At 39.8% G+C, this 11209-nt stretch overlaps 2 protein-coding genes across 2 annotated transcripts in view; both read right to left on the bottom strand.

Moving 5' to 3' along the window:
* Positions 1-1955, bottom strand: LOC107552108 (myeloid-associated differentiation marker-like protein 2). Its single transcript, XM_016233935.1, has one exon. It carries the CDS (start codon positions 1287-1289, stop codon positions 378-380), a length of 912 nt encoding a protein of 303 aa, XP_016089421.1. The 5' UTR covers positions 1290-1955; the 3' UTR covers positions 1-377.
* A 3592-nt stretch (positions 1956-5547) lies between these two features.
* LOC107552099 (palmitoleoyl-protein carboxylesterase notum1a-like) overlaps positions 5548-11209 on the bottom strand; it is a 21246-nt gene continuing 15584 nt past the window's right edge. Inside the window, exons 8-13 of the mRNA XM_016233926.1 lie at positions 8921-9023; positions 8648-8839; positions 7255-7352; positions 6994-7141; positions 6841-6888; positions 5548-6642 (exon numbers count right to left, since the gene is read on the bottom strand). Of these exons, the coding sequence (XP_016089412.1) occupies positions 6336-6642; positions 6841-6888; positions 6994-7141; positions 7255-7352; positions 8648-8839; positions 8921-9023 (896 nt within the window). The 3' untranslated portion in view covers positions 5548-6335. The remainder of the gene's footprint in view (positions 6643-6840; positions 6889-6993; positions 7142-7254; positions 7353-8647; positions 8840-8920; positions 9024-11209) is intronic.

Genomic DNA, 11209 nt, shown 5'->3' with positions numbered 1-11209 from the left:
AAAGGTGAGTAAACAATGGCAGAATTTACATTTTCAGGTGAACTATCCCTTTAAGACATACAGTGTCAATGGATTGCAGAGAGGTATTGTCATAGAAGTCAATTTTACATTGATATGGAGTCCAAAAGTACTTTGATTTCATTCTACTAAGCAAAGTAACAACTTTATTAATTAACACAATGAAAAAAAAAATCAACCCCAGCATGTGGAAAGTCTAAACATTTTCATTCTAATCAACAAAATTACAAAAATCCTGAATATTTTAAAGTACTACAAGTACACACAGCTGTATTCTACTGGCATGGCTGTCTGTTACAACACTTGTCATGCCTCATTTCCAGTATTCATATATCCACCGAACTGGAGACGAGCTGGTCTCATGCAGCTGAATGCGAGACAAATCGTATTCTTTGAGAGTACACCAGATCGGTGAAGTACAGCACCAGGTTGGCACAAGTGAACACGGCGATCACCAGCTTGCTGTCCCATGGGCACTTTCCTCTAGGGCAGTCTTCTGGTCGCCCCGGGGTGCCATACTTTTTATCAAAACTAAAAACCGGCCAGACCACAGCAGCACTCAGATACAGCAGCACAGCTAGGAAGGTGTAGATGACCACAAAGCGGTCGAAAGGGAAGCGCAGCGAAGACGTTCTCCCCGAGACTGTGAGAGCCACCACCACCACGGTTATAGCGAAGCACAGGCTGTAGACCACCACGCAGTACTGTGTAGGGATGTGGCGGTTGTATTCACTGTCATTGGCCAGAGCGCCGAAGATGATGCAGGCAACGAAGGCTTGGACCACCTTAAGCAGGCCAGACACGGTGGCCATGTAGCCAACCACATGGCCCGGCTTGGCCCGTGTGATGAACACCTCAGCTCCGTAAGCGAAGCAGCAGACGCTGGAGCAGACGGTGACGGCGATGCGATAGCTGCGCACCTCGCAGCCCTCAGATGGGCACTCAGACCTGAGGAAGTAGACCGGATACACTATTGATGCCGTGACGTACATGAGAGTGGCCAACATGGCGAAGGCCACCGTGAAGTTGTCCCAGGAGATGGGCATACACCCGTGTAGCCTCGTCATGTCCATGGTGAAGACCACTAGTGTGACGGCAAAGCAGAAGCACCAGACGAACATGCAGTAGGTCCCGTAGGTGGCGCTGAAACCCGCACCGTGGGCAACCAGGGCCATGGTGGTGCAACCGAGAAGGAGCTGGCACATCCGGGCAGCGCCGAGTCCGGACAGCACTGCCGCCTTGTTTAGATAATGGCCACCTTGGGGGTCCATGGGAAGCTTTGGGTGGATCTCGATGAATCAGACGAGTGTCGCTGCACCTCCACGGCCCAATCCACAAACCTCGCCCTTAGCCTGCCTCTTTATTTAGGCAGCCTTAATGACAAATCTCCTTTACTGCTTCCCAGCTCTGCTTTATAATTACTGCAGAGTGTGTGGGATCAGATTACAGTAAAAACTCTAGGTGTTCTCTCTGTCTGTGAGTGAAGAGTAACTTTGCTACAAGTACTTTTAGATTTCCAAAAGACCGCCTAGCAAAATATAGCAAAGCAACAGGATGACCATAAAAGAGTTGTCTTTTCAATTCAAAACAGTTGCTGTTATTTACATAAAGTTCCACATTTTCAGTCAATGGCTCCCTTTGACACCTTACAGCTTGGCTCTTTACCTAGTCACCTTGTCCTCGCAGGTCTTGCTCTTGGTATTTGTCAGTTGATTGTGATCACTGATTCTACGCCGAAAGTTCCACACAAGCCGAATGTCACCTTCAAGATGCTGCTTTAGCTGAAGTGTCTCTTCATAACATGATCCGGTAAATATCCAACATGAGATGGTATCAGGTTCTCAAATTCTTCAAACTTTCTTCTTCTTTTTACACTGATTACTTAGATCTCTTACTCGCGCTAGCACTGTTTCCACTCTCTCTCACACTCATACTGGCGTGTGCTGGGCTTTGAGTTGAAGTGTACTAGGGAAAGCGGTTTTAATGAGTGCGTTCTGCCGAGCTCAGGGCCACGGGCTCCACCAGCTCTATAAATAGAGCCCTATATTCCACTGTGGAATGGGGTGGGAATCCAAATATCCGTTTCAAGCAACAGTGCAGGGAGTCGTGTTTCATATGGTTGCAAACTGTGTGTGTGTGTGTGTGTGTGTGCTATTTAGGGACAGTTACAAGATGTAGGCCCTGGCACATCTGTCTGGCTCAAAGAAAAAGTGCAAAATAATGGCCCAAGATGAAAGATTGCTTGTCAGTTTTGTACATGCTACTCAAGACATTCTTTTATTTTTTCCTTAGTGGTATTTTTTATTTACATCAACTAATGCTTCTGGATGTCTTTATTTTAAAATTAAGAAGTAGCTTTTTATACTTTCCTAACTTTTTTAGATGCTACATTTAGATGCTTCTTCTACAGTCATTAAGTGTATAGTATGTACATTTAAAGTACTAATAGGTGCACGGTTTTGTGTGTGTGTGTGTGTGTGTGTATGTGTGTGTTTTGTTTTGAAACCCCTCCTCTCCAAACACTTGGCTCCAGTTGGTCTTAAACAGTGTTGGGGAAAGTTACTTTTAAAAGTAATGCATAACAATATTGTGTTACTCCCTTTAAAAGTAACAAATTACATGACTTTTTATGGACTTATTATAACTTATGTTACTTTTGCATTACTTTTTAAATCTGAGCTGGGCTTGCTTGTTTGTTTTTAATATAAAAAGGCTGAAGGAAATGTAAATTCACATCTGCACAGTAGAGGATGCAGCTCAAACAAACTGTCTAAAGTCATTTTTGCTTATTAGTGTGGTTGAATTGAAGGTCAGTAGCAAAGACAATTAGTTAATAAAATGGGATTAAATGTGGCTTAGAGACAATTAGTTAATAAAATGGGATTAAATCCATAAAGGATATTTGTGTTATTTATTGCAAAAAAGTTTGCATGCAAGTGTTTTTATTTATTTTGAGTAATACTGAATCTGTTTTTGTGCAAGTGAGTAAATGCATGTTCACATTTAGTCCAGAACTACAGTAACATCATGTTTACTTACACAATGCCTCTGCACTTACTCCTGATTTCTCTCAACATGGGGACAGCAGAGCTGTCAGTCAATAAATGGGAAAACAAAGTAACTGGTGTTACTTATTTGAAAAAGTAACTCCGATATTTTCTTGTAAATTAAAAAGTAATGCATTACTTTACTAGTTACTTGAAAAAAAGTAATCAGATTACTTAACTTGCGTTACTTGTAATGCTTTACCCCCAACACTGGTCTTAAATCCACATATCACCCTCCAATCAATTCATGATAGAAATAGGCCTGTTATGTTGTGCATATAAAATATGCTGCGTTAAAATATCATGGTTCTTAATGAGCTCGGCAATGAGGCTTTGGGAATTAAATGTGTTTCTTTGAAATAACTGTAATGTGTTCTCTCATGGAAACATACATGCATTTAACACAAGAAAAAAACAGCATTATTTACAATTGACAAAGAATCACTTCTCTGTGAAAATAGCATTATAAATATGATTTACATAACAAAATAAATATGCAACTTTGCAATGCAGTTTGAGTTTTCTGTTAAAAAATATGTTACAGAACAAAATAGCAATTAGTAATACCTTCACATCTCTGTTGTTTTCTTTTCTTTTGGTTGGTTTATTTTTTATTATTTTTCATGAGACCGCTATATAAACGTTATATTAAAAAAGTAATTTTCTATTAAATATTTTAACAGTCTAGAGTGTCTTCATTTGACAAAAGTACTCACAAAGTAGAGTAAAAAAACAGTCAGCTGTTAAGAAAACCTATACATAGATAAAGAGCACAATACCCAATCAAGTGAGAGGTTGCATTGATAAAACTGTGATCAACCATCGCCTTACTGTCATGTCAGTACAATGGTGGTTTATTACATGAATGGGAATAGCACTCAAACAGTGTAAACTTGCTTATTTTACCATTAGGATACAAAGAAAAAGATGTCCCAAGAGTTTCTACACAGTGAAATGAGTGAAATCCCCATTTTAATACAATGTGAATGAGTTCAACTGAAAGTACACCAAAAAGGCAAAGCGACCGACCTGAGTAGCAGGGTTACATTCAGCATATTGTGTGCCTGGAATGTGACTATGAAAAGGAGGCTGTTTTCAGGAATCAGCATTTCATCCTGGATTTGTGAGCATGTATATATTTTGTACCATAGAGGAATAGTTCACCTGAAATTCAGTTATCACTTACTCAGCCTCATGCAGTTGAACAATTTTCAACAATGTCCAATCTTCTGTTTTTGTATACAAACGCAAGTAGATTTATACTGCTTCAGAATTCTCCAAAAATAGTCCATATGATTACTTTCCTATACCATGATCCGTAGTATGGATTTGTCATCCATACCACGAAACATATTCTGATTTTAGTGCCAGAGCTCACAACTGTCATTCGCACTTGAGTCCAGGTAAAAGGCCTAAAGTCACTGATGGTTGTTTATGTGTCCACTGGATCACAAATGAGATTTGAGAGCTATGGCAGAGGTGAATAACTTCTGAATGGCTTCAGAAGACTTGGAATATAATGTAAGTGTTAGGGTTCTGTCACTTCGGTCTAGTGTTATCCATGGTTTTGTGACAGAGCCCTGACACTCCCGTCATGTCTTGTTTTCATGCGAGCATGTGGCTTCGAGAGTGCTCGAGTCGTGCGCTCTCGTCTGCGTGTCCGGTTTCCTTGTTTCATGTTGGAGCGTGGTGTTCGGATCCCGGCACTCATGTCTTGAGTTTCGGTCTCGTGTCGGGGTCTGGACCCTCACGCTCCATGTTCTGTCTTGTTGTGGGAGCGTGCGGTCTCGAGTTCGCTCGGCCTTGTGCTCTTCTGTAGCACATGGTTTGTGTTCGGCCACATGCTTTTCTTGTTGTCTTGTGTTGTTGTTGCATGCAGCTCGTGTTATCGGCTGCGTGCTTTCATGTCCTGTCTTGTCTTGTGTGAACACGCGGCTTATGAGTATTCTCATTAGCTGCGTGTTCGTGTCTTGTTTTGTTCAAGCACATGGCTTGTGATTGTTATGTTGGCCATGTGCTTGGGTTTTTGTTTTGTGTGAGCACATGGCTGTTTGTCTTTGTTTCCTGTGTGCCATGTGTTCTCATGTCAATTGTCATGACCCCACCCATCTTATTACCTGATTATTGGTTAATTTGCCCCACCTGTTTTCCCTTGTTACCCTCCTCATTTGCTCCCTATTTATTCTCCTTGTGTTTGCAGTCCTGTGCGAGTTAGTCTTCGCATGTATCCTGTCAGCCAGCCTGTTTTCCCCCCACAGGGTAGTTTTTGTTTTGTATTATTTTACTATTGAAAGCCCATTACTCTGCACTACTGAGTCCTCGCCTCATCCCTTCATCCCCAACCCTACATGATCATATGGACTATCATACTTTTACGGCGCCATTATGTCCGTTTTGGCAGTATACATGACCATGGTATCAAAAACGGAAGCTTGGACATGCTTGAGAAGCTCTCCAGCAGTGTTTTACTGAAGAAATAAATAATTCATGTTTTCAGTGGCATGGGAATTAAGTAAATGGTGACAATTTATTACAGGGCTGACTATTCCTTAACTATTATGATGACATTTTATCATAACTTAGCCATACCCCAAGAAAGATGTTGGGTTTAGAGTAGGTGATCCCATGTCTGCCTGTTCCGAAATTCCTGTTTTTAAGATTCTTTAGTAGATCCATATATTTTATATGTACTTCGTAAACTCAATTTATAAACTATAATCGATAATCTATGTTCTCTTGCTCTCTGTATTTACTTCCACTGAATGGACACATAAAACTCTAATAAACTGTGGCTTACTATATTGGTAAAAAAAAAAAGCAAACAACAATGCTGAAGATCCGTAAAACTGGATTACATTCGTGATACTTTTATAACCAAAATATAAATTAAGAGCAAAGATGCTGGTGTACATTGTCCTGGTTACATGGTTCTTCAGTACTTTCATTTGTACCGTGTTGTGTTGGGAACCATTAAACAGTCAGCAGCCCATGGTTTATCTGACAAGGGCTCTGTTCCAAATCTTTTTTTCATTTTGGGCGTCTCCATCTCCAAGCTGCTCAGTGATAATAGTGTAGACTGGAGCAAAATGGAAACCAACTGATCATTAATGAGGAGATCTGGAGACAGAAGCCCATAGAGAGTTGGCACAGAGCCCCGACTAAATGCAGGGCTTAGCCTGAGGTCAAAGCTGAGGCGAGTGTGGAGTTGGAGGTATCAAACGGACTGATGGGAATCACGGTCCCAACCGGGAGCGAGTCCTTCCATGGTATTTAGCTGCCGCTGCTGAGCATGCCCAGTAGCTTACTTGGGTCCATGCCCTGCTGATGGGCCATCTTCTGTACATCAAAGCCCATGTGCATGAGGAACTGGATTACGTTCATCTCCTGTCCCGTCGACTGGTCTCGGATCGTCGGGCACGTCGGGTTGCAGTGAGGCCATGGACAGCTGTCGATCAAGTGCACGGGACAGCCTTTGGAAGGGGATTTATTATTTCGGCTGTTTTCTTGTAGACTGCGGTCCCAGCAGTGGAGCGCTCTGGGTAAAGACGTGCCTTTGACTTGGACGTCTGTCCAGTAACTACAACAAACATAAGAGGGAAGAGCTAGTCAATGAGCATCCACTTCATTATGGAAATGGGGAAAATAACAATTTGAACTTCATTTAAACGTCATGTAAATAACTAGGAAAGTGGTAAAACACAAGCATAAATATACTCCTGAACTGACAGCAAATCTGCTCTACAAGATACACAAAATAATCAAAGAGATCACTTACTTTCTTGTTATGAATTCATGCGAAAGGCAAGCAGGAGCAAAGATGGCACTGGAGGTGAAAAGCAGAGTATTAGAAATAGCAAAAGTGTTCACGTCAAATATAAATTCATGCTCTCCTCACAATGAGACTCTCTGAAGGGCAGGTCACACTTACGGGACATCCTTCAGAGTGTTCCTCAGCTCAGTCCCTAGATTCTGAATATAACGCCACTGTCCTTCTTGAACCGGCTGTCCCGTCAGATGAATGTTGTCTACCGTTAGCTGGGCTTCATCAAACAGCCACTGCACTATAAACACAGGGCCTGCGACAAAGAAACATCACATTTGGTTAACAAAAGTAACCAAACTCAACATCGTCTGTAAAGAACTAGGAAAAATATGGCAGAGTTTGGTGCCTGTTATGCCCTAGACTCACGTTTAATGATAGGATAAACTTTATATCCAAAGAAGCAGTTCCATTCTTTTCCTTCATAAGCCTGTCGGCATCGTTCTGGTACCACATCGCCCCAGTATCTGCCAACAAGAAGCTCAGTTCATTCCTAAATGTCTAACTCAGTCAAGTTCACATGCATATGAGGAAAAAAGTAATCATGGAATGCTATTTGTATTTGAAAGACTGTTCACACCATGTGCATTATTTAATGCAACAAAATGAACTGACAAAAACATCTGCATACTGCCAATGTGATGATTTTTTTTCTAATCTATTTTCCATGGCACTGTGAAAGAAGCTGGCCAACCAATAAGATTTGCACTTTTGATCACATGCCCAGAGCTGCTGTTACATAAAACTAAAGCTTGGTGGCGCTTATGAACAGAGTATTTTGTTAATTTGTTCAATTCATTTTAAACCTCTTAAATCTTTTTTTTTTTAGATAATTTTCAAAGTTTTTAAATTCCTTGTTTTATTGTTGTGATTATTGTTTTTATTTTATTTTATGTAAAGCACTTTGAATTACCATTGTGTATGAGATGTGCTATACAAATAAACTCACCTTGATTTTGACTTATTTGAGCAGTCTGGACCCGGCTCACTTGTCTCTGTACTCTTGGTGTTGTTTGAACAGCATAACGATTAAAAATAAAAAGTCTTCTCCATGACAAGCAGGTGTCAGAAATGGAAAGATACCTAGCACTGCCTTTTTGTTATACAGTCACTTTTAGTTATACAATAGTGGAGTGAAGACATGCAATGTTCAAGATCTGCTACTGTGAAGGTGTAAAACGAGTAGAGTCTTTTTTTTCTCAATCAAGTGGGAATACAGCAAATCGGATTTCTACAAGAACAATGTGACCCACCTCTCTGAAATTCTCACTGCTTCTTGGATTTGATCAACTTTTCGCTACAGTGAGCATCACTTGCATATTTCTTTTTCTCGACATCCTTGCAACACACCATCACCATTAAAATCAATGTTCTCTGACAGCAAACATTCTATCATGTAATAATTCTTAAAGGCACCGTTCACCCAAAAATGAATATTCTGTCATTTACTGAACCTCATGTTGTTCCTAACCTGTATGGGTTTCTTTCTCATGTTCAACAAACAAATATATTTTGAAGAATGTGGGTATGGAAAAAATACTATAGAGGTCAATGAGGACCAGAAACCTGCATTCTTCAAAATATCTTCTTTTGTGTTCATCAGAAGAAAGAAACTCTTGTAGGTTTGGAACAACTTGAGGATGACAGATTTTTAATTTTTGTGTGAACAATCCCTTTAAGGTTAGAGTTCAAATCCCTGAACCCTAAGTAGTAGCAATAGCTAGATCAAACATCTTTACATTAAGAAATGTAGTATTCTTACTTGATTCCTCTCTTGATGACCTCAGTGGGGGCACCGTTGATGGTGTCCACGCAGTCAGTGCAGCGGTATTGTTTGTTGTCCAAGAACCAGCCAGAGTCAGACAGACCCCTGACCTGGATGTTTATGTGACCCAACTCCTCCAGAAGCTCAGATACTGGGTCCACATTCAGCAACACCCCAGTGCCACCCGCGCTGTGGACAAGGCGCACGTATTTAGTCAACATCGGCCATGGATATCAAACTCTGAAACCATGGTCTGTAATATGGACTCACCTGCTTCCAGCCAACAGAAGTATCTTAGCATTATCCAGACCCTTGGTGAGCAGGTCCTTTACAACTTCCTTTATGATCAGTGAACCCATGAACGCATAGTCATCTGTACACAATAAACGACAAGTCAATGACAGCTAGTGCTAACTAACTTATAACAGCTCTGTGTTGGACTGCTGTACAGTGATGGTATCAAGTGGTAATATATTGATACAATAATCAAACGTTTTGGGTCATTAAGATTTTTTTTTTTTTAAGATATTAGAACTTTTATTCAGCAAGGATGCATGAAGTTCAAAAGTGACAGTAAAGACATTTATAATGTTACAAATGATTTCCATGTTTTTAAAAAACTGAGCTTTTGAACTTTTTTTTTAATCCACCAAATAATCCTTAAAAACATATCTCGGCTCCCACAAAAATATGAAGCAGCACTGTTTTCAACATTGATAATCAGAAATGTGTCTTGAGCAGCATATTAGAATGATTTCTGAAGGATCACGTGACACTGAAGACTGGAGTAATGATGCTGAAAATTCAGCTTTGCATCACAGGAATACATTTGAATTTTTTTAATTAACTGATTTAAAAAAAAAAAAAATCGCTATCGCTATTTACTGACTTTTGTTCAAATAAATGCAGCCTTGGTGAGCAGCAGTGACTCCTTTCAAAAAGGTCCGAGACCACTAGTGAAAAATCTTATTAAATTATTGTTGGAGTCAGATTATTATAGTGAAAATATCTTATATAATTTTTCATTACATTATCATGAATCCAACACTTGAGCTGGCATGATGTTTGTGCAAATTCTGATTATGCATGTTATTCGGCATAATAGAGAATGTTCTGAATGGAAAAAGACAAAAAAATAATAATCTTTTGTACAAAGCAGTTCACATGCTCAGTGTCACAAAATGACATACTATTAGTTACCTAGAAATATTGACCAATCTGAAACGTTTCTTCTTTTTTCCCCCGTAAACTTTTATTTGTTTAATTTTCTCAAACTCATGAAACATTCTCTTTTTTTTTCCAGGTTAAAGTGAAATTTCATCTGTGCATGGTAAACTGTGTATACCATAGCAGTGAGTGCATCATCTATTACAGGGGTGGCGAACTCCGGTCCTGGAGAGCCGCAGCCCTGCAGAGTTCAGTTAAAAAAAAAAAAAAAAAAAAAAAAAAAAACACTATCGCTGTTTACTGACTTTTGTTCAAATAAATGCAGCCTTGGTGAGCAGCAGTGACTCCTTTCAAAAAGGTCCGAGACCACTAGTGAAAAATCGTATTAAATTATTGTTTGAGTCAGATTATTATAGTGAAAATATCTTATATCATTTTTCATTACATTATCATGAATCCAACACTTGAGCTGGCATGATGTTTGTGCAAATTCTGATTATGCATGTTATTCGGCATAATAGAGAATGTTCTGAATGGAAAAAGACAAAAAAATTATAATCTTTTGTACAAAGCAGTTCACATGCTCAGTGTCACAAAATGACATACTATTAGTTACCTAGAAATACTGATCAATCTGAAATGTTTCTTCTTTTTTCCCCCGTAAACTTTTATTTGTTTAATTTTCTCAAACTCATGAAACATTCTCTTTTTTTTTCCAGGTTAAAGTGAAATTTCATCTGTGCATGGTAAACTGTGTATACCATAGCAGTGAGTGCATCATCTATTACAGGGGTGGCGAACTCCGGTCCTGGAGAGCCGCAGCCCTGCAGAGTTCAGCTCCAACCCTAATTAAAACTCACCTGCCTGTAGCTTTCTAGTAACCCTTCAGACCTTGATTAGCTTGTTCAGGTGTGTTTGATTTGACCTGGAGAGCTGCGGCTCTCCAGGACCGACGTTCGCCACCCCTGATCTATTAGGTAATGTAGCGTCTCGACCAATCGGACACTAATTTTTATTTGATTTAACAAATCAATTATTCATTAGATTAACAAATCGTCACAGTCCCCTCACTCAAACTGGATGCCAGGATTTCTGCTGAACACCAGGCCCCCTTGGTCACCATGACAACTAATCATGATATCACTGGTTTTATGACCCCCCAGGAATGTGAGTAGGATAACCCACTCTTTGTCCCCATAGGAGAGGCAGAGCAGAAATGGACTTTTCTACTAATTAATTCATAGGAAAACCTTTCTTTGAATGAACACACATTCTTCAGGCCATTGTGTATATTATTGCCGTTTTGTATAAATCTGTTGTATTATAGACTTTTTATCCATGCTTACGATAAACCACTCATTCATATAACCTTACATATACCGTGTTTAGTAT

This window comes from Sinocyclocheilus grahami, unplaced genomic scaffold (genome assembly GCF_001515645.1).
Source record: "Sinocyclocheilus grahami isolate Dianchi unplaced genomic scaffold, SAMN03320097.WGS_v1.1 scaffold441.1, whole genome shotgun sequence".
Lineage (NCBI taxonomy): Eukaryota > Metazoa > Chordata > Actinopteri > Cypriniformes > Cyprinidae > Sinocyclocheilus > Sinocyclocheilus grahami.
This window is presented reverse-complemented; position numbering and strand designations above follow the sequence as displayed.

Excerpts from the sequence above, each read along its gene's own strand:
- LOC107552108 (XM_016233935.1), bottom strand. The coding sequence starts at position 1,289 with ATGGACCCCCAAGGTGGCCATTATCTAAACAAGGCGGCAGTGCTGTCC.